Genomic DNA, 21,082 nt, shown 5'->3' with positions numbered 1-21,082 from the left:
CGAGAAAAATTTCAACCACATGCGATAATAGAACAACACCGCATGCGAGCACCTGATCGAAAGATGCAGCTGAGCAACGCAAACGCGGAGGATTGTGACACGTGTATAACTAACCGTTGTGTAGATTTGACGGTCTGATTGCATAACAGAAGGAATATTTATTCCTCCATCTTTGGAATTTCCATAACAATAAGTGAGGTCCACAAGCCAAGAGTCAAAACTTTTCACCTATAAATACCCTCATAATATACTTGATACGGATATACTTGATACAAGGGCTAATTAATGCTAGATTATTAAGAGAGAGGCTGAGCTGAGTACTGATCGAAAGAAATCAAGGAAGAGAAGAGACAAAAAAAGAGGTGAGTCTCAGTGCAATTCTGCCAGATCCCCACCGTGAAGCTCTATGCTTAGATCCCTGCTACCGGTTGAGCAAGCCTGAGAGGAAGCTCATCCTTCCGCACGATCCATCCACGCCGACAAGCAAATCTCCATCCAAATCGGTGCCAAGACGTTGGCGTTTATTTGTATTCGTTTCTAACTCTATTTCATCAATTGTATTTCATTCTCTTAATCTCTTCATTCATAAATCATATATCAGACGTTAAATAGTGTTATTGAATGTCTTGATCCTTTCCATTTCCACTCTTCTATCTATTTCTGTTCTTCCATTAATCGTTTTCTCCATGAAGTTTTCTTAATACCTTGGTAATTAATATGGATTGAACGAGTAACTTAATCTGTGCTAAAGAGATAAATGCATTTAGCTAAGGCATGCTAGACGACATCTTCACCTGTGAGAGTAGAAGTGAATATGTCATTCTGATCTATCGAGAAAAGGTTAGAAGAATGCGTTGACTAAAGTGAGTAGTACTTTCAGAGATGGAAGTAACATTGCGTTCATTACGTTCGTCTCTGTTTCACCACGGAGATGTGGGAACGCTGCCGATCACCGAGAGGTGTACGCCAAGAGAAAAGCAGAACAGTACTTATATCTTTAACGCAATTAAGGAACTTGTGTTGTTTATATTAGTTATCTTTTCTCTTTCTGATTCACACAAAAGACTTGTCACCGCATTACACGATCTTTGTATAATCTTCACAGCCAGCCTTGACCTCAGTATCTTGTATCATCTTAGCTTAGATTTACTTTATCGCGATTTACTTTATCGCATTTTTACCGCTTTACTTTACTTTATCGCATGTTTAATCACTTGTACACAAAACTCTTTTATAAATTGAAAAACCCCTGGTCGCATGTATCACAAACATAATGCAATAACCTCAAACAGTCCCTGTGTTTGACCTCGTATCACACCAAGAAATTTGCGGTGAAATTATACTTGGTTTCAACGCAAGGAAACTTGTGACAACGCACAACATACTACAAGAACATTCATTAATAACGCATATCTAGAAGTAGTATCGCATATCATCGCATAAAATCTATCTCATCAAGTTTATGGCATGGACTTGCATCATACAAAAATTTGTGTTAAAAAGTGTCTTTATTGTTTTACCTAATTCATTCTCAACTTCAGCCTTATATTCTTTGAACTTTTCAAGAGAATCAAACTTGTGATGAAACAGGTAAACATGACCATACCTTGAATAATTATCAATAAACCTAATGAAATATTCATACCCACCTCGAGCCTTGACATTCATTGGTCCACAAAGGTCTGAATGTACGAGCTCTAAGGGTACTTTGGCTCTGAGACCTTTTCCAGTAAAAGATCTCTTGGTCATCTTTCCTTCAAGATAGGATTCACATGGAGGTAAAGAATTATCTTCTAACTGACTTATAAGTCCACTCTTGACCAATCTCTCAATCCTATTCAGATTTATGTGACCAAGTCTTAGGTTCCATAGATAGGCGTTGGAAGAAACCTTTTGTTTTTTATTCTAAGTTTCTAATGTTCTAAACATTTCAGTATTTAAAACAAAATTTGCTCTAGTTGGTCTTAACTTATATAAATTGTCTTCAAGTGTAGCAGAACAAATTTGAATACGTTTACAAAAAATGAACTCTTCATTTATATTAAAAAATATTGTATATAATTGTTCTATAATACAAGTGATAGATATCAAATTCCCCTTTATAAGAGGTGCATACAAAACATTTTTAAGTACTAGATATCTATCTTCAAAAAACAACTTCAGATTTCCCACTGCTTCAGCTGAGACAACCTCTCATGTTCCAACTTTGAGGGTTATCTCACTTTCTTCAAGCTTTTTCCAAGAACTAGTTTCCTAAAACGAGAAACAAATATGATTAGTGGCTCATGAATCTAGTATCCAGATTGAAATATCATATTCCACTAAACATGTTTCAACGACCAGTAAATCATATTTACCTTGTGTCGTTTTCTCAACTTTCTTTTCTGCAAGGTACTTCGGGCAATTTCTCTTCCAATGCCCGTTTTGGTTATATTGAAAACATTTTCCTTTATCTGTATCCTTCTTTCCCTTTTTTATCTTGGGAGCCTGCCCTTTTCCCTTCTTTTTCATTTGAGCTTTAGAGGGTCCAACTTTAATTTTAGAGGACGATCCTCTTATAAATTTTTTCTTAGTGGTAGCAACATTTGCTTTCACTTCCTTCCCCTTACCTAAAGTAAGGTTTTGGAATCGCTAGAGCTTGTTAAGAAGGGTGGTGAGGTTAAATTCTATCTTATTTAAAGACGCATTTGTCTCAAAAGGTATAAAACTCTTCGGAAGAGATTGTAAGATAAAGCTAACCTGGTTAGCCTCATCAATGGGTCCGCCATTTACTTCAGCCATATTGAAGTACATCATCATGTCCAGGACATGTTCTCTAATAGAGGTCCTTTCCTTCATCCGCTTCGTGTAAATGTGCTTAATTGCCTCGTGTCTAAGGGACCATGATGGTTGCCCAAACATTTCTCTTAATGAATCTATTATCTCTTTAGTCGTCGCTAAGGATTCATGTTTCTTTACCAAAACATCAGACATGCTGGCAAGAATGTAAACACGGGCCTTTTCATTAGCTTTGACCCATCGATCGTATGCTTCCCGAACAGTTCGGTTAGCATTTGAGGCTGAGGCTTGAGGACATTCCTCAGTTAAGACAAATCTTAGATCGTCAACTACCAGTATTGTGTTTAGATTTGATTTCCATGCCGAATAATTATCGCCTTTAGTTTCTCGGAAGCTAAGAGTTGAATTATTGAGCTATTCATGCTGAAAAAACTAAACATATTCTTTTAGAAAAAACTATAATCACAAAGAAACCAATTTAATTTAACAAAAACTAATAATGTACCCTTCATTATTATATTTTGCAACGATATTTCAAAAGTTTAAAGTAACCTCCACCGAAGGGCAGTCGATTATTCCTCTTTTGAACCAAGACAATCTTGACTAGATGCTAACCCCAGAATAACTCTTTATTCCTATAGCACTTTAGTTATCGCTACTTTGGTTGGAATATACTAACATCTTAGTAATTCTTGTAAGTGTAACCTTCCATTTTTGGATTTCAGAAACCAAAATCGACATGCTCCCGAAAGTGGAACGTCAATATGAAAACTGATCTAAGAAAGCCTATCCAGATTTGAAGTTCGCGGTGTTCCAAATCCTATAATACAACCCTCCGAAAGGAAAGGTCGCTCCAGATACCTTATGCCCCAACAAATGCCCTCCTTTTCCATAAAATGGCATTTCTCCCAGTTAAGTACGAGGTTCGTCTCCTCACATCTTTTCAATATCTTCTCCAAGTTGGCAAGACAGACTTCGTATGTGTGCCCATATACAGAGAAGTCGTCCATGAATATTCTACAGAGTCTTCAAGATATTCTGAAAAAATGGCCATCATACACCTTTGGAAAGTGTTCGATGCATTGCAGAGGCCGAACAGCATACGGCAAAAGGAAAAAGTTCCATACGGGCAGGTGAATGTTGTCTTTTCCTAATCTTCAAGAGCAATCATGATCTGATTATAACCGACATACCCATCCAAAAAGCAGTAGAAGTCATTTCCAGCTAGACGATCCACTATTTGGTCAATGAAAGGTAAAGGGAAATGATCTTTCTTCGTTGCCGCATTCAGCTTGCGGTAGTCCATGCACATGCGCCATCCAGTGACGGTCCTTTGCGGTATCAGCTCGTTATTTGGTTGATAAAAATGGTCGTCCCAGATGATGAGCACATCCTTGTCGACTTCGTAGTCCAAGATGATGAAGTCAGCTGGTAATATAAATTTGTCGACTGTGACCAGCACGTCCTTCACCTTCCCCTCTGGATGCACTAGAGATCTATCGGCTAATTGGAGAGTCACTGTCATGGTCACAAGTTGCCCTACATTCAGCTGCTTAAAAATTGACAGAGGCATCAAGTTGATGCTGGCTCCAAGGTCACACAGTGCTTGCCTGATGTACAATCCTCCAATGGAGCAAGGTATAGTAAAACTCCCAAGATCGCGCATCTTTGGTGGGATTATAGATTTGAAGCTCTGTGTCAAAGCCACCGTGACAAACTTACCAGTGCCTCTCTTCTTGATCACCATATCCTTTAGAAACTTCGCATGTGCGGGCATCTCCTCAATTGCTTCAGTGAACTGAATGTTAATATGCAATTGTTTTAACATAGTCATAAAGCATTGGTACTGTCCCTCGTCATTCTTCTTCTTCCTGAGTCTCTGTGGGAAAGGTGGCAACTACACTCTCACAGTCCCCTGTTCTTTTGGCTCTGAGGTGGATGCAATATCTGGCTCTATCACTTCTTTTTCTCCTTCTTCTTCTCGAGTCGTCGCAATCTCGCAATTGGAGCAGTCCGGCTAGGCTCCTTCTTTTCCCCTACCACAGCCTTTCCACTACGCAATGTCACCACTTGACACTACTCTTTACCCGTACCCTTGGGTTGCGTGGGAGTTCAGTTGAACTCGGCAGGGCCCCTTGCGGTCTGTTCTTGAGTTCGCTCGCAATCTGGCCCATTTGTAGTTCTAGGTTGCGGATAGACGTCGCCTGGTTTTGAAACACAATTTTGTTCTTCTCATTATATTGCTTCAACAAACTTTCCAAAGAGGAAGATTGTGGCGTCTGTGAGCTACTGGCTTGATTACTCGTCTAACCGTTATTTTGAGGGGAAAATCCGGGTGGGTCTTCTTTTTATGACACTGATTGGAAATTTTGCTGCTGATTTTTCCACGCAAAGTTAGGGTGGTTTCTCCACCCAGGGTTGTACGTGTTAGTGAATGAATTATTCTTCACAAAATAAATAGATTGTGGGTTTTGCGAGCATTCCTCCATTGTGTGTCCTTCACCGCAAGTCGCACACCTTGCGGAAATCTGATTGATTGTGTTCACTTGCCCACTATGAGGTGTTGGGCTATTGATTGCGATTCCCTGTATCATGTTCATCATTGCAGTCATCTGACTCTGAAGTGATGCGATAGCACCATTGTTTGCATCATTATCCTTTATTCTCAATCTCTGATCGCTCTCTTTCCAGTCCTCGTGATTTTTAGAGATGCGATCAAGAATGTTCTTGGCCTCGTCATACGTTTTGTCTAGCAGACCTCCAACGGCTGTCGCATTGGCAGTAGTCTGTGAAGCAGGGTTTAATCTATGATAAAAGATTTCCATTTGCAAACAGTCTGGTAATCCGTCGTGTGGACGATCCCTTACCAGCCTCTTAAACCTCGCCTAAGCATTGTTGAGCGATTCGTCCATGTCCTGTTCAAAATTGGTTATTAATTTTCTTCTCCTAGCATTCTCAGTTGGTGGGAAATATTTCTTCATAAACTTCTCTACTACTTGTTCCCATGAAGTGATCTCCCCCGGTTCGAGAGAATATGCCCATTTTCGTGCCTGATCACACAAAGAAAATGGAAGCAGAGTTAGTCGAACTTCTTCGGTAGAGATATTCAGAAACACAAAAGTGTTGCAGATTTCTATGAAACTCCGGAGGTGGGCGTGCAGATCCTCGCCACGCCTTCCTCCGAACTGTCCAGCAGTCTGGATCATCACAGCATCACCGGTTTTATTTTGAATCGAGATCCATCAAGAGCAGGCCTCATGATTCTTGGGGAGAAATCGTAGAGGTTGGCGATGCATAGTCCCGAATGGGCCTATTGCGATCATTTGCCAGTAGGATTGGATTCGCCATGACATTGTTTTCGTTTGGTGCTCCGTTTCCAGGTTGTTCCGCCATGTTGTCTTTATCTGGTTGTTGTTGTTGGCGGTTATCTCTCATTCTTCGTCGGAACGTCCTCTTAATCTCCGGGTTGTAATTCGCCAGAGATCGAGAGCTGCAAAGAAATCATAAAAATTACCGTTAGCATACTAAATTGCCGAAGTCCCCGGCAACGGCACTAAAAACTTGGTGCGTTATTTTATGCGGTGATTTTATGAAAGGAATTGCGATGATGGGAAATTCATTGTGCAACAAGTTTTCTTAGCAGAATCCAAGTATAAATCCTACCATTTCCTGGTAAGTCTAGGGTTGAACTCAGGGACTAAGGAAAACGATATGCGGTGATAATTTTTAAGAAGACTTTGTGGTAACCAATAAATCAAAGAGTTGTTTTTGGGTTATTGTTTGCGGTAATAAAAGTATGCAGCGAAGTTAAGACAAGAGTTGATAATACGAAAGATGCGATGAATAAGCAGGGAACGGGTTAAGAAGGGGTTCAACTAACACTTAGGATTGCGTTCATGTTATGCGATCATGCAATACACATACAATAGTAAATCATCTCTCAATGGAAATACCACGACTTCTAATTCTAGAATGCATGTGATATATGCAATAAAGTCTATAGAACCTACACATAAGCCTCTATTCTTATTTATGCGATGACAAATGACACACACACAAACAAGGCGACAACATAATATCATAACTTATCTCTAGGCTGCATGCAATGCATGTTGGCAAACAGAGCTTATCTCTAAGTCCCTATCTCTTGCTTACGTAGATCTAACCTTGCTCTCTCGAGTCTAGATTCTAACCTAGCTCTCTCAAGTCTTAGGTTCTTTCTTTAGACTCTCTCTCGTGTAGATTTAAAGGGGTGTTGGGCGCAACATAAGACAAGATAATCGCATGCAATGAAGATCCTAGGTCATGTTAGCTTAGTTCTTCTCAACCCATTCGATAGATTTAGCTACTCATGCGTGCTTTAAAGAGAGTGAACAGATGTAGAGAAGCAAGTTCCATTTTATAAATATAGAGTTGAAATACAAAATAACAATGTGAAATGAGAATAAAGAGCCTGGTAGCAATCTCTTGCTTCCTAAGGCTTTTTACACTGTTCTTCTCTACTCTGTTCAAAATATAGTCTCGCTCTCGCGAGAGTCGGTCCTCTCCTACTTTTCCACGCCTCTGAGTTCTCTCTCAAGCTGACCAGAGTGATCTTCCGGCGTCTCTTCCCTTCTCTCGCTCCGCCTTTGAAGTAAAAGAAAAACTATGAACAAGGCTACTTCTATCTAAGGGAAAATTATCTAATTGTCCGAACTCCTTCACTAAAGGTTGCCTTCGGTATTTATAGAGCTTCGGGGTGAAAGGCTTCTTCCCTCTTATGATTGCACTGATGGGATGACATTAATTCTCTGTCTAATGCTCCGAATATTTGTCACCAAAAAGTTGAGTGTACTTGCTATAGTAGTTCGTTAGCGGCTTGTCAACTTAATTCGGAATCGACCATCATCAGCTTTCTGTCCCATCGTGATTTATTATGCTTTTCACCTAGATGCGCCCACCAAGTTGCGCTAGCTCTGTGCGAAAATTCTTCTTGAGCAGATATTTACGAGCACAAATCACCGCAAAGTCTTGCAGTAATACTGCGTTCGACTGTTGATTTCTTATGATCGCATTTTCTGCTTTGCATCAAGCATATTCTACACAAAAATACATAAGTTAATTGTTTTCATGCGATGGACGCATGCGACCGCAATATTATGAATTTAATGCTTTTTGGATGCAATCTTACATATTTTATCAACGCAAATCTGCACTGTTTAATAACTTAGCACTGTAATAACATGCATTTCTACCCGTTATCAATTGTTGTTGTTCGAGCGATCATGCGCAACAAAGCGTGGAGATGGATCTTCAAATGTTCGTAGAGTTTCTCTCTTTGTTTATTTGAGTTTTTCATGCTATAATTTATGTATGAATTGTATAACCGTTTGTTTGAAGTCGACTGTAAATGTATTATTCATTCATGATTGTGATTTGGAATAAGCTTGTCTCCGCTGCTCATGGAAATCGTGAATCTGATTTCCTTCAGTTATATAGAGAGACTATTCATTTCATGGTCTGGTCTTATATAAACTTTTTGTATAGAATATCCCTACTCATATGTCTCCACATGAATTATCTTCGTATTGTCACCAGGATAAAGTATCCAGCCTTATTCATCTACTACAGACTGTTTAGGTTATCACTTAAACATGATCCACTTGTATGTCTCCACATACATGTTTAAGTTACAGAAGATAACCTTAGATCTTAGTGTATTGGTTTTTGGGTTAATGCTACTAAATGCCAAATAAAAAACATCTTATTTTATTAGATAAGTAAATGGTTTGTATAGTACAATTACAAACTACGAGACCCATGAAATTTAGGGCATCAACCCCAATAGACCCACTTTTTATACACATCTCGAACATTTCGTTTAAAGACCCACTTTGCATATTGTATGTCATATAATCGCAACAGGCTTCTATTATAAAATCTCAATAGAGTGGCATCCATGACTGTTTTTGCGACGGGTGACCCACTCTATTGAGATTTTATAATAGAAGTCTGCTGCGATTTCTTATCTCATCAAGATTTTTATAAAATCTATTCTTTACCAAACAAACTTTTTTTATGATTTCACAATGTGGACAACTTGTAAGGGTCGATTTAATTACATATATATATATACACACATTATTTCGTTTAAAAAATATCCTTAATATTTCAAAAGTTGCAATCCTATAACCTTCCATAAAGGTGTCAAAACTATCATTTGAATAAAAGAAAATTAGAATATCGGAACAACGTGACATCAAATTCGAATGGAAATTTAAATGATCGTCAAATTCTAGATCACTGCCACACCAATACACGTCATAATTTTCATTTGGCATTCCAACGAAGCTCTACTTAAAAGGATAATTTTAAACGTTTATGAAATGACAAGAATAATATTGAAACTTTTGATTAAATAAGAGTATCGTTAACAAAGGAAAAAATTTAAGGGTATTTTTTTAATAATTGTTGTCAACATAAATATAGTTCAACACTAGTTAACATATATTCTCCTTGAAGTTAAAGGCTCAAATCTCCCTATACCTCATGTTAGTTATACCTAAAAAAAGTTCAAGTCATTGAGAAATTTGTTTTAGTTCAACATGTAAAGTAAAACTTATGCAACTAAGAACTTGGAAAATGGTTGGGAAGAATTGAATCCAACCATAAATCTTCCTTAAACAGCAGCTAATAATAAAGGGAAGTAACATCTATTCCATAATTGTAGTGAAATTCTTATCCTATATTAGAATAGGATCGAGGTTGAACATGTGGTGAAAATGGTTGGGAAACCATTATTGATTTAAGAAAATGTAAAACAAGCTTGGCTACCAAATGTGGTAGGAGGCATCATGTTTTCTCTTAACACCAAGAATTAAAATATCCGACGTGTGATGATCTATCTACTTTGTCAATTTTTTTCACATTTTTTTTTTAAAAAAAAAAAACATCAAACTGCACTAATCATTTGTGTAACCCGACCAGGAGATTGTGCCATGTGGTACATTTTTTTTCCCCTTAAAAATGATTTTAAAAAAAAAATTGTGTGAGAAAAAGAAAGGGGGAGTATAAGATAGGTACAGTCTCCGTTCCGGCTAATCATTCCCCCTTTTTATTGGCCGACGAAATCAAAATTGAAGTTAATCACATATTTGATATGATATGTTTTTATAAATACTTCTGAAACAATAAATAAATAAATAACATATCTATCTGTTAAGGACCCCAATATTAAAATACTGAAGAAACTTTACGATCTTTATATGATGCAAATCTCCACTGCCTTCTCTACTTCTCTCCACTTTCAGACAAAAAGAACCAGACAAGGGCAAGAGCCAAAACATGAGCATGATTGAGACTTCAGAGCAAACGTGAATTAACGAGAGCCTCAATTGTATTTTCACACGTCGCTGACCATAGCAACCATACAACCTTATTTTCAAAATCTACAACATGTTCGATTTCAATCCAAAAGATTTAGGTCATCTGCACAAATTTCTCCAAACTTAGTCCAACACCGACCAAACATGTAAAATGAATCGATGATGTAAACTGAATCGAGATTGATTGAAATAATAGTTCGCCTATACATATTTATCATTAATTTCATAAAGTCACGTCAGCATCGGTAATCTAATTCTACTGGGGTTGGTTAATTAATTTTCTTCTTCCCCCTCTATTTTGAGACCACTTGCGCCACAAGCCAACTGGTATAATTCTCAGTGCGTGTACGTGTACACAATCATACATACCAAGGCCATATACAAAAAAATAATAATAAAAATAAAGTAATAGTGAATGATTTTTTACCTAACCTCATATAGCATTTCATATGGTTCAAAGAAAATCTGTGTTATGAGAGGGCTCCAGTTATTGGCAAGAAATGGTGGAATTCAAGTGGTTGAAGCCACAGCCGACTGAGCCAGTTCTTCCAGGAGTTCCTTTTGTTCCATGGCAGCACATGCCTTGATTGACAAAATGTGAGATTGTCAATTCTTTTTTTTTTTTTTTTTCTTTTTTCCGCTGTTGAAGATTAAAATGAGAAAGTGACGAAAGATAGAATATTACCTGAACTGCATTCTCTATATCACCTTCAAGAAAGGACGTGAGCTCGAAGTTCATCTTCAACCGGTGGTCGGTAACCCTATTGTCCTAACATAAGTCAAATCCAAAAGTTAACGACTTCTAGTGAAACCATCCCACTATTATGGTCAAATTCTACGAATTATGATTAGTTGCCTTATGGTCAAATTCTATTAATTACAACCCACCTGACCCTACAACATTTGGGTGTCAAAAAAACCGGTAAGATATTAAATCTTAGATAAATGGCCACCATGGATTGAACCGATGATCTCTTAGCCCTTTATCAAAGTTATATCCCCTATTTACCACTAGGTCAATCCATGTAGTTAAAAAGGTGGGTGATCTTAGTGAAAAAAAAGTTGGAACACTTTTTTATAGTACAACTGTGGGATGGAGAATCGAACCTTCAACCTTAAACGAAGAAGATCATGTTAATTGCGGTTAAGTTAAGTTCGCTTCAACAGTTGAACACTTTTTTAAGCACTTACAATTTACAAAGTCCATCCAAATATACCACCTTCTCGCAATGAAGTATCTGATTTTTTATTAGTTCTAGTCTAGTGCGAAATGGTATTACACTTATCTTTTTTAAAATTGAAATCTTTCTCGTCTTCAACATCTGTGGTACCAGATGGATGAATGGCTTGCTTTATGACAGGTGCTGTATTTCTTTTTCATCTTTTTAAAGTCAGAAAGCAAACGAATATCATACCTTGTAATTGTAGGTCCGAATTTTCTCAGCACGAGCACCTGTACCTACCTGGAACAGAACCTTTTAGAGTTAGGAATATACTAATGAAAAGAATTTGAGTTCCAAATTAAATTACATCGAGAAGCTATTATCAGGTATTCAATTTTGTTCAGATTCAAGTTGCAACAACCACTAGCAGTGGTATGGATGAAGTTCATCATTCAAACAGATTCTGAAACAAATTTCAACAAGTCCGCGAGGAGAATGAAGATAGGAATTAGGATAACAGGGTAATATTAAAACCGAAATAAAAGAACAGCTTATATTCTATTGCTTCTACAAGAATAACTGTCTGCTTATACAACTGCCCTGCATGATGTGACACTACATGCTATAAGATTGAGAGTTACACAGGCAGCGCATTGTTATTAAACAAAAAATCAAAATGACTTTTAGTGATATCATGAACTAGATTCTTAATAACGGTGAAAAAAAGATTCCTAAAATTAATTATGCTGTAGAACAATCATAATTATGTACTAAGACCACTAGGCAGGATCATGGAGTCTAAGGGAGCGTTTGGAGCAAGGACTATCCTAATACTATAATAACCACAAGAGTAAATACTATTTTGTACTCCCCAATTAGCTACCGTCAACACTATTTCAAAACCCTCAATTTGCTACAATTTTTACTATTTTATATTCATATTTTTTTATTCTTTGCTACAGTGTTTACTATTTCCTTCTCAAACTAAAATAGTTTACACCTCAAACATACTATTATAACCCAAACTAAAATAATCTACACCCCAAACACAAACTATTATAACCCAACTATAATGACCTAGGATTATAATAACCAACTGCTTATCCCAAACGTCCCCTAAAAGATTTCTAGTTTTGATATTCCATTCAGATTGTATTTTGCATATTGCCAACGAAATCATGTGCTTAGTAAGAAATTACTCTAGATTGAGAAATAATCGAAAAAATGAAGAGTAATAGCTCTTCATTTCGTGGGCAAATTGCAACAAAATCATCACGAACCAACCACAAGTACTTCAGAAACTCGTCTGATGAAAGCAGCTCAAAGACAGTTCAAATGCAGACCATACAAGAGTTTATGGAAACAGTGTTTTTTGCTAAATATTTCCAAATGCAAACAAAATTTTAGAAAGGAAAAAAACAGTAATTACCTGTAATTTTCGTTGATTCCTGATCTTCTCCTGCTGTTCCCTCACTTTGATCTCATAACTGAAAAGAAAAAAGAGGGACGGGATTAAATTCATGAATTTACATAACATTGAATCCAGCAAAATTATCACCCTGTCCACTGTGAAAGGCTGGTTGTGGTGGGAAGGTAGGGTGAAAGTCAGGGTAGACTAGGATAGATGTAACTGTGAAGCTGACTGTCGGTCGGGAGAGGACATAAAAACTAACTTTTTTCTTTTATTGCACAAAAGAATTGAACGACCTACAGGCTGGGTTGGAGGTGGCTGGCGAAGGGGAAGTGACATGCTAAGCCAAGCAGAGGGTGGTCGGGGTTGGGCTAGGTTGTGTTGGGTGTGTACAATGGGCGGTGGTGGCTGGGTGTGAGGGAAAGAAAAACAGAATGGCTTTGTCAAAGGGTTTGTGCAAGACTGAACTCCAACTGTCCAATATCAGTTTATTCGGTTACTTTTTATTTCACCCATAACAATGACCACCCAAATTCCCTCGGGACAGAAATGGGAATAAAGATCCTTCAATTATTTGAGGAAAATCATAGAAACGGCCACAAATTTCCTTCAATTATTTGTTACTAGAAAAGGTATGGGAATTAAATGAATGAAGTGCACATTCACATAAGGTATACGATAATGTTGGAAATGGATGCTCACAGTTTAGCTCGCAGCAATTGAAAAGCCCGATGCTTGTTCTGAAGTTGAGTCCTTTCTTCTGTGCAAAAAATGCGGATTCCTGTCGGCTTGTGGAAAAGATCAATTGCTGTCTCCACCTTGTTGACATTCTGCCCTGCATAATCATTGACAACAAGAAACAAATAAAAAGGTTATGCTACTATTTTTCTTGGTTTTTATGAGAACAGATTCAGAGAGCTAACTGAAAGCGATATTTGAATCAATTATGTAGATTTATACCTCCTGCGCCCCCAGATCTTGCAGTAGTTAGTTCAATGTCTTTTGGATCAATCACTACTTCAACTTCATCTGCCTAGATGCACTTATAGCATAAGCTCAACAAATCAAGATAAAGTATAGCTGGTCAAGATGTGAATGCAGAGGACAACAGAGTCAAATTTAGAGAAATTATCATATCCAAATTGTCAGTACTCCTACAGAGAAACAGTATGAACATTATCAATATCAACAATATACATATATATAAGAATAAATCTACAGTTATACACTCAAGATTTTCATGTTAAGCCACTGATGTTATATATCTGAACTTTTTAATTAGCAATCCCACATTAATCCATCGTCTAGGGATTTTTAACACAGAGAGAGGGCTTTTCCACATTATAAATGTTAATAGCTAAAACAGAGCACAAGAAATAGATCAGGAACCTATAAAGTGAAGGGGAAAAAGAATCAACATTAGTCAACTGTCCAGGAAAAGATTAGCTAATTCACGTAATATTCTACTAGACATTAGTCTGATTGAGGCATGCAATTCTCATTTGACAAGAATCAGACAATTTTATTTCACAATCCAACAGTAAATTAATGAAATAGTTTACCTCTGGCATGATGGCAACCGTCGCAGTAGAAGTATGCACACGGCCCTGTGTTTCTGTTTGAGGAACACGTTGAACCCGGTGAACACCGGACTCATATTTTAATTTACTATAGACACGTTGTCCTTTGATTTCCAACACATAAGTTTTGAATCCACCTTTTTCAGCCTGAAAAGTGAACAGCGGAAATTCTTTACGCATACAGAAAGCACTAGGATGTTTACTTCTGCCTTCTGGGATGTTTGCAGACACGTACCTCAGAACTTGAAACAGGGGAAAACTTCCAAGAATTCCGCTCGCTGTATTTCTGGTACATACGGACCTGTTATATAATTGGAAAAGATGAGTTAGAGAAGAAGAAACGATAACAGAGAATAATACATAAGTGAAAAGGAGGGGTAAAATCAAAGCAGGATAAGAACGGAAGAAACTTTAGAGTTCAGACCATGTAACTTGTAAGTTTACTGAGCCTATCTATACTTATCCTATACACTTAAAAGGCCTAAAAAGTTAGAAATATATTGGAGCATAGGTCACCTCAACGAATGTGTTTATAATTCAGCATAGCATTCTTATGAAGATATCAAGATATTTTCTTTTATAACCAATATTTCTCAGGTTCCCCAACTGTCTGGGGAACCAAAAGAAAATAAAGAATATGTGCAAAATTTATCCATAGTTCTTTAAGGATAAAAGAAACATGTACCTACAAGATCACCAGCCCAGATTCCAGCTTCATCACCACCTGTACCTGCCCGGACTGCATGGCAGAAGGAAATTACAGATTTTAATCAGAATAACAAAAGGCATAAAGATAAGCAGTTTACATTTACAGGATTCTAGTTGTCCAATAAGTATATCGATGCAACCTCCGGAAAATGAATATTAAAGTTTCTCATTATTCAGGTGGCATAAAATTTCAGAGGAAACCGAGGAAATTAACCTTCAAGCATAATATTTCTTGCATCAAGAGGATCAGATGGAAGCAACATCACCTGATAGAGAAAATTACGACATAATATCTTTAGATTCAATTCAGAAAAATGAAAATATAACTTGTAAGATTCCAGGAAATAACTAAAATCTCCAGATGTAACTTGTAAGATACCAGGAAATAACTTCCTTTTTTCTATTGATGAATACCAGGAAATAAATAAAGGCCAAAAAAAAGAAAACAATCACTATAAGAATGACAAGAAAAGCACGATATTTGCTTGTAAAGATCTAACCATCAGTAATGAACCAAGCTAAAATGTCTTTACCTATTTGTCTCAGTAATTAAAGAATGCTAACTTTAACAAGACGAGAAAGTAATAAGTATTAGTGAATATAGCTAAAGAAATAAAACAAATAACACATTTAGACATATCTGTAAAGAAGCTCATATGAATGTGTATTGATTTTCGCTTAAACCATGCTTGGTTTAAAAAGAAGAAAATGAAAACTTTAAAGATGAACTGTGAGGATTGAAAATCAAGGACCTCCACCCCATCCAAACAGGGAAACAGAATAACGAGAAAGAGATTTAAACACGTGTTAACAATAATAAAAGTTCGTCCTGATCCAACATAAAACACACATGCAAAAATCATATTCATGAATAAAAAGCACCTTAAGGTTCTCCTCGATATCTTTGAGTTGACTGGATAAAGAACTGATTTCTAAAGCAATCATCTCTACCATATCCTCATCATTCCCACTCTCTTTTGATAAGGCTGACATGATAATCATGACAAATAAGGCGAAACTAAGATCAATTCAACAATTTTTTATGTTGTGAAACTTTTTTAAGAAGAAATACTTATAAGTCAACCTTTGGCCTCCTCTAACTGCTTTTCACATTCCTTGAATTTTCTGAAAGTCAATACCACCTGTCCGGCCAACCCACACCAACCAACCAAGAGTATGTTGGTGTTGAAAGAACGACATTAGAGGCAGAAAGGAAGGAAAGATAAAAGAGGTCATTCTAACGGTTCCACATAAATTATAGTATTGGAGGCAGAGAGTCTTGCATACCTCATCAAGTTCTGACATTGATTGGGCAAGTTTTTGATACTCTGTGGGGTTCGAGACAATATCTGGATCTGCCAGCTTGACCTAAATAATTATATCAATAATGATTTTGGTGGAGGAAAATATTAAAACTATAACCAAATGAAAAGCATAATTGGAGATACACCAAAGATGTAAATGCAAATTTCAAACGCAGATATAGAAAATGCAAGGGGAAGAAACTGGAATACAGTTAACATTATCTAGATTTTTTGCGTCATCACTTCAGTAGCTATATGATTACTATAGAGATTCCAGATACACCAAGGTTCCTCTTTCAGGAGAAAAGGGGTGGTTAAAAATTAATTGTGAAAGCTGAAGAATGTCCTATCCAAATCCCAACTGCAATAGGTAAGCAAGGAATTATAAATTTATCACTATAGCCAAATCCAAAATACATCTGCCTTCAAGTTTCAATATCAAGTCCATAGACAAGGTCTCAAGTGAGGACGTTCTTCTTTCTCTTCTTCGGTTGCTAGTGCTCTAGAAGTAACTAAATGGAATACCCGAGCACCTAATTTACTTATTTTAAACCTTAAAAGTTTACCACAGAATTACAGTCAGTGCTGAAACAACATACAGAGTTCACCATTTCCACAGGTAATTTAACTGCAAATTACATGTCCCGACGTCTTCAAGAAACAAATATGCACAAATATATCTCAGCTACTTCTCCTATTCCATCAATTTTCACTTGGAGAAAAGGAAGTTCTATAACCACGGCAATCCAACTACCAAAACATTGATCCAGAAGTTAACAATTAACTGCATTTTGTGTTATTACATTTCCAACAACTTCTAATATATATATACACACACACACTCAAATTCAATGAAAAATAGTAGTTCCATTCCAAGTATAACCACCGGATATAAACAATTGATGGACACGCGCATCTCCAATCAGTGGACAAATGAAAGTATTATTGAACAGTAAATCAGAGATTACCGATAATTCTTTCCACGTCTTCTCAGCAGATTCCAGCTTCACGATCAAATAAGGTTCCTAAAATAAAATAAGCATAATCATCATTTGCCACAACCACAAATCTCATCCAGGCTAGTTTTACCACGAATTCATTTTCAATAACTTCAGTCAAAGAAAACGCAATGAACTTGAAGCATAACGAAACTCAAGTTCAATTAAAGCTTATACGAACAATAAGATATAGGCATATCCTTTTCTCGAAAACAAAACGTTTACTAAATCTAACAGCATGTATCTGCCGTAAATTGTACAAACCGCCATGCAAATGAGAGTTGAAGCTCTAAACGGAGGTGCGAAACGTTTGAATTCCAGAGAGCATCTTCCGGAGAAGTCACTGTGTCGCGGCGGAAGAAAAAAACAGCTCGGAATCGCCGGAGCTGCGGAGGTCGGCGTGAAGATATTCATGGCTAGGTGCTAACCGCTGAAATTCAGAGCAGAACCAAGAAGAGAGAGAGGATAAAGATAGAGTGATGAAATGGTGTGTGTAGTGTTTGGCCATGAATAAAACTGGAAATGGAATTAGATGCCCCTGTTTGGTATGCTGGATACTGTACCCAATCACTGGATTAGAGTCTTTCGTTTCCAAACTTGACCCTCGTCAAGTCCAACATAGTTTACCGTGAGAGTTGTTTAGTTGTACTATCCATCGTGAAAAGAATTAATAAGTCATAAAATTTATGTTTTTTAATTATAAGACTTACTAATTTTTTAGGTCGATAATGATAAGAGATAAGAGTGTTGATTCCTCTAGTTTTCTCCTTCCATCGTTGTCAATAATTTCGAACTTCTCTAACGTAAAAGGACATCACCGATGAGATTACCTTACTATTCTTTAGGATTCAAATAACTTGGAAGTGTGGTCTCCAGGAACTTTGAGGAGGAAAAGGTATCGATTTTATAGAGAAGTTAGAGAGAAGGTAAAAGCTAGATTTTTGTGTAATAAAAAACCATTGCTCTAAATAGGTTATAAAGATATATTTATATGGTTAAGGATTAACCTCTTCTCCATGTATTTCCCTTTATACCCTTAGTGTTAATTAATTAAATAACTTTTATTTAATTAATTGACACATTAATTAAATGACCATATATTACATTTAATTAAATATCATAAATACCATATATTTATACCAACTTTCAATCTCCATAATTTCCTAATCAATTAAATAACTATATCAAATCATATTTAATATAAAGTTAATTAACATATAAATATCACATACTTATAATATATACATCTTTTTATAAATTCAATTCATATAAATCTAATATTTGAATCTTATTCAAATATATCTCTCTTACATAATTTGAATTATAGATCATATTTATAACTAACCATTATATATTAATCTCACTAATATAAGATTCCCTCATTTGATTTGAACCATGTAAATCATTTCTCATTACTATCCTTTAATGAGCTAACAAAGGACCTTATGGACCTACAGATTAAAAGCTCTAATGATATGAGATTAATTAATTAAATTCTTTAATCCAATTAATCAATATTCATAACTACCAATCACTCCACTAAAGACCGATAGCTACACTCTTCTCACTATAGATATATTTCTATATCCATGGATATAACCAATCAACAATAAGTTGACTCTTTACAAATTGCTCATAACTATAGCTAGGTCAAATTACCATTTTACCCTTATAGTTATATCTAACTTCTTAAGTACCACTGATTCCTCTAATATAATGAATAAACGAGTTATAGTCCAACTATAAACGAACACTTCTCATACTAGTGAAAGGTTGAGGCCTCATTGTTCAAGACCCGAAATCAGTTGTTAAGGAAGCAATTCATCTACTTTCCCAAAGAATGGGAAAGAGTGAATTCCATCTTGTGTAGTCGTGTTCTCAGCTCCCTAATTAAACAAATCCTCAAAATGGTAGGCTTGTTGAGTCGATTATCATGGCCACTCTCACTCAAACAAATCAAAGGACTGTCGTCATAAATAGGAGTTCACAACTCACTCAAGATTAAGGTCAAGTCTCCCATGGTTATCCTAGTGAAATATTAGTTTCTCTAAATAACAATGCTATAAAGAGAAATTAATTATTTCGTGGTTCGGTCTATGTATAAACTCCTTTATACAGGATACCCTTACTCACACATCTTTACATGAACAATATGGTTCATATTGTTTGTGACACTTATATCTCATGCATCAATTAAAAAGTGGGTCGTATCCGTAGTGTTACTAGAATAAGGCACCTAACCTTCATCCATTTACTGTAGACCTTTTAGATTATTACTTGAACATGAATACCTATATGGCAGCTACGTATTATTCAAGTGATATCATATAACCTTGGATCTTAGTTTATTGGATTGAATTAATGTTGTCTAAATGTCAAATAAAATAGCTTTAATTTTATTAGATAAATAATTTGTGTTAACAAAACTACAAACCACGAGATACACTAGATTTAGGACATCAATCCCAACAATCTTCGTATAATATCCTTGGAAGATTATTATTAGAAGACAAACCACATATTCCATGAATGTGTTGAATCATTAATCTCAGCCATACACATTCTCGACTAACCTCGTGAATTGCAAGAATTTCAGCATGATTTAAGGAAGTGGTCGTTATGGTCTGTTTGACCGATTGCCATGATATAGCAGTTCCTTCACATGTGAACAGATTACCTATTTGAGATCTAGCTTTATGTGGATCAGATAAATATCTAGAATTTGCATAACTAATTTGATTTATTTGAATAAAACAAACCCATGTCGATCGTTTCTCGAAGATAATGGAGTATATATTTAATTTTGCTCCAATGTCTTTTTGTTGGAGAAGAACTATTGTCACACCCTGTCTTGAGTTTTCCTCTATCACCCGAGAGGTGGCGTGAAGACAACGAATATCACCCTTTTGTGATGCCTACTATCCATTCAACCTTTCACACTGAACAAGTTTTATACAAACATCACAATTAGCTGAAAAATAATTATTTATTACAACTGATAATGTTTTACATGATTATGTTTATGCTCACTTGGGTTTATCACAATTATAACTTTAAACTATCTACAAGAAAATACTCAAAGCTAATGTTGTTTATGTGGCAGATCCTGACCATGGGTGGTGTTTCTAGAATGATTCTCTCTGCTACCGAGGGAGGGGGAAACAAAACATTTTAAAAGCGTGAGCTAGGAAGCTTAGTGAATAGTATCTTTTATACGAATATAGGTTTTATTTTTTGAAATTCATTTTGAAAATGTTTTCACAAACAAGCAATCGTAAAACAATACTAGAATATAAAACACAAGTATCCCAGTCTGGTAACTAAGATAATACCGAAATTATCATATGTTTTTCCTAGGTAACCCAATTCAACCAAATATAAGTTCAAGGAAACAATCCCAGTACCCAACACAACCACCGAATGTGCACATGTCGACAATTCCTGTCGAATATACTCGAGTACGTTGACAATCCCAGCTAGATCATACTAACAATTCCAGTCAGACATCCCCAAAGTATGCTAACAATTTCAGTTTCCAGTCAAATCAATGTAAAACATGCTTCCAAGCAATTCCATAGTCAAACAGTCATCCAAGTAAAACAACAAAAAAAACTAGTGATTAAGATCCAAGAAATCATATTTCAGATCGTTTTCTAAATCATACATACATACATACATATATATATCTATATATATATATATAATATCATATATGTATAAATATTTAACCAAAACATTTAAAATAAACCACTCACAATTCACCGATAGGGGTTTTC

General features: G+C 36.1%; 1 protein-coding gene across 2 annotated transcripts; it reads right to left on the bottom strand.

The window, feature by feature from the left end:
* Positions 1–10,302: 10,302 nt before the first annotated feature.
* LOC120069117 (peptide chain release factor APG3, chloroplastic) lies at positions 10,303–17,902 on the bottom strand. Of its 2 annotated transcripts, none has more exons than XM_039020803.2 (15): positions 17,571–17,902; positions 17,277–17,333; positions 16,292–16,372; positions 16,089–16,146; positions 15,887–15,990; positions 15,219–15,270; positions 14,986–15,035; positions 14,532–14,597; positions 14,279–14,443; positions 13,677–13,749; positions 13,419–13,551; positions 12,735–12,792; positions 11,558–11,605; positions 10,828–10,911; positions 10,303–10,724 (listed from the first exon to the last, which is right to left on the bottom strand). In XM_039020803.2, the coding sequence occupies exons 1-15, from the start codon at positions 17,718–17,720 to the stop codon at positions 10,653–10,655; spliced, it is 1,251 nt and encodes a 416-aa protein (XP_038876731.1). In that variant the 5' UTR covers positions 17,721–17,902; the 3' UTR covers positions 10,303–10,652. The 2 variants fall into 2 exon arrangements, with proteins under 2 accessions (XP_038876731.1, XP_038876732.1); XM_039020804.2 differs by having other exon boundaries at positions 10,828–10,903.
* Between the last annotated feature and the right edge of the window lie 3,180 nt (positions 17,903–21,082).

Source organism: Benincasa hispida, chromosome 9 (genome assembly GCF_027475165.1).
Source record: "Benincasa hispida cultivar pf3 chromosome 9, pf3_genome.v1.1, whole genome shotgun sequence".
NCBI classification, from domain to species: Eukaryota; Viridiplantae; Streptophyta; class Magnoliopsida; order Cucurbitales; family Cucurbitaceae; genus Benincasa; species Benincasa hispida.
Note: the sequence above shows the minus strand (reverse complement) of the source record. Positions and strands in the feature narration are given on the sequence as shown.

Bases quoted from the DNA above. Each gene is read 5' to 3' on its own strand.
- LOC120069117 (XM_039020803.2), bottom strand. From the start codon at position 17,720: ATGAATATCTTCACGCCGACCTCCGCAGCTCCGGCGATTCCGAGCTGT. The intron at 16,147-16,291 runs GTATGCAAGACT...TTGGCCGGACAG, and splicing joins CAATGTCAGAACTTGATGAG to GTGGTATTGACTTTCAGAAA. The intron at 15,991-16,088 runs GTTGACTTATAA...TTATCATGTCAG, and splicing joins GCAGTTAGAGGAGGCCAAAG to CCTTATCAAAAGAGAGTGGG.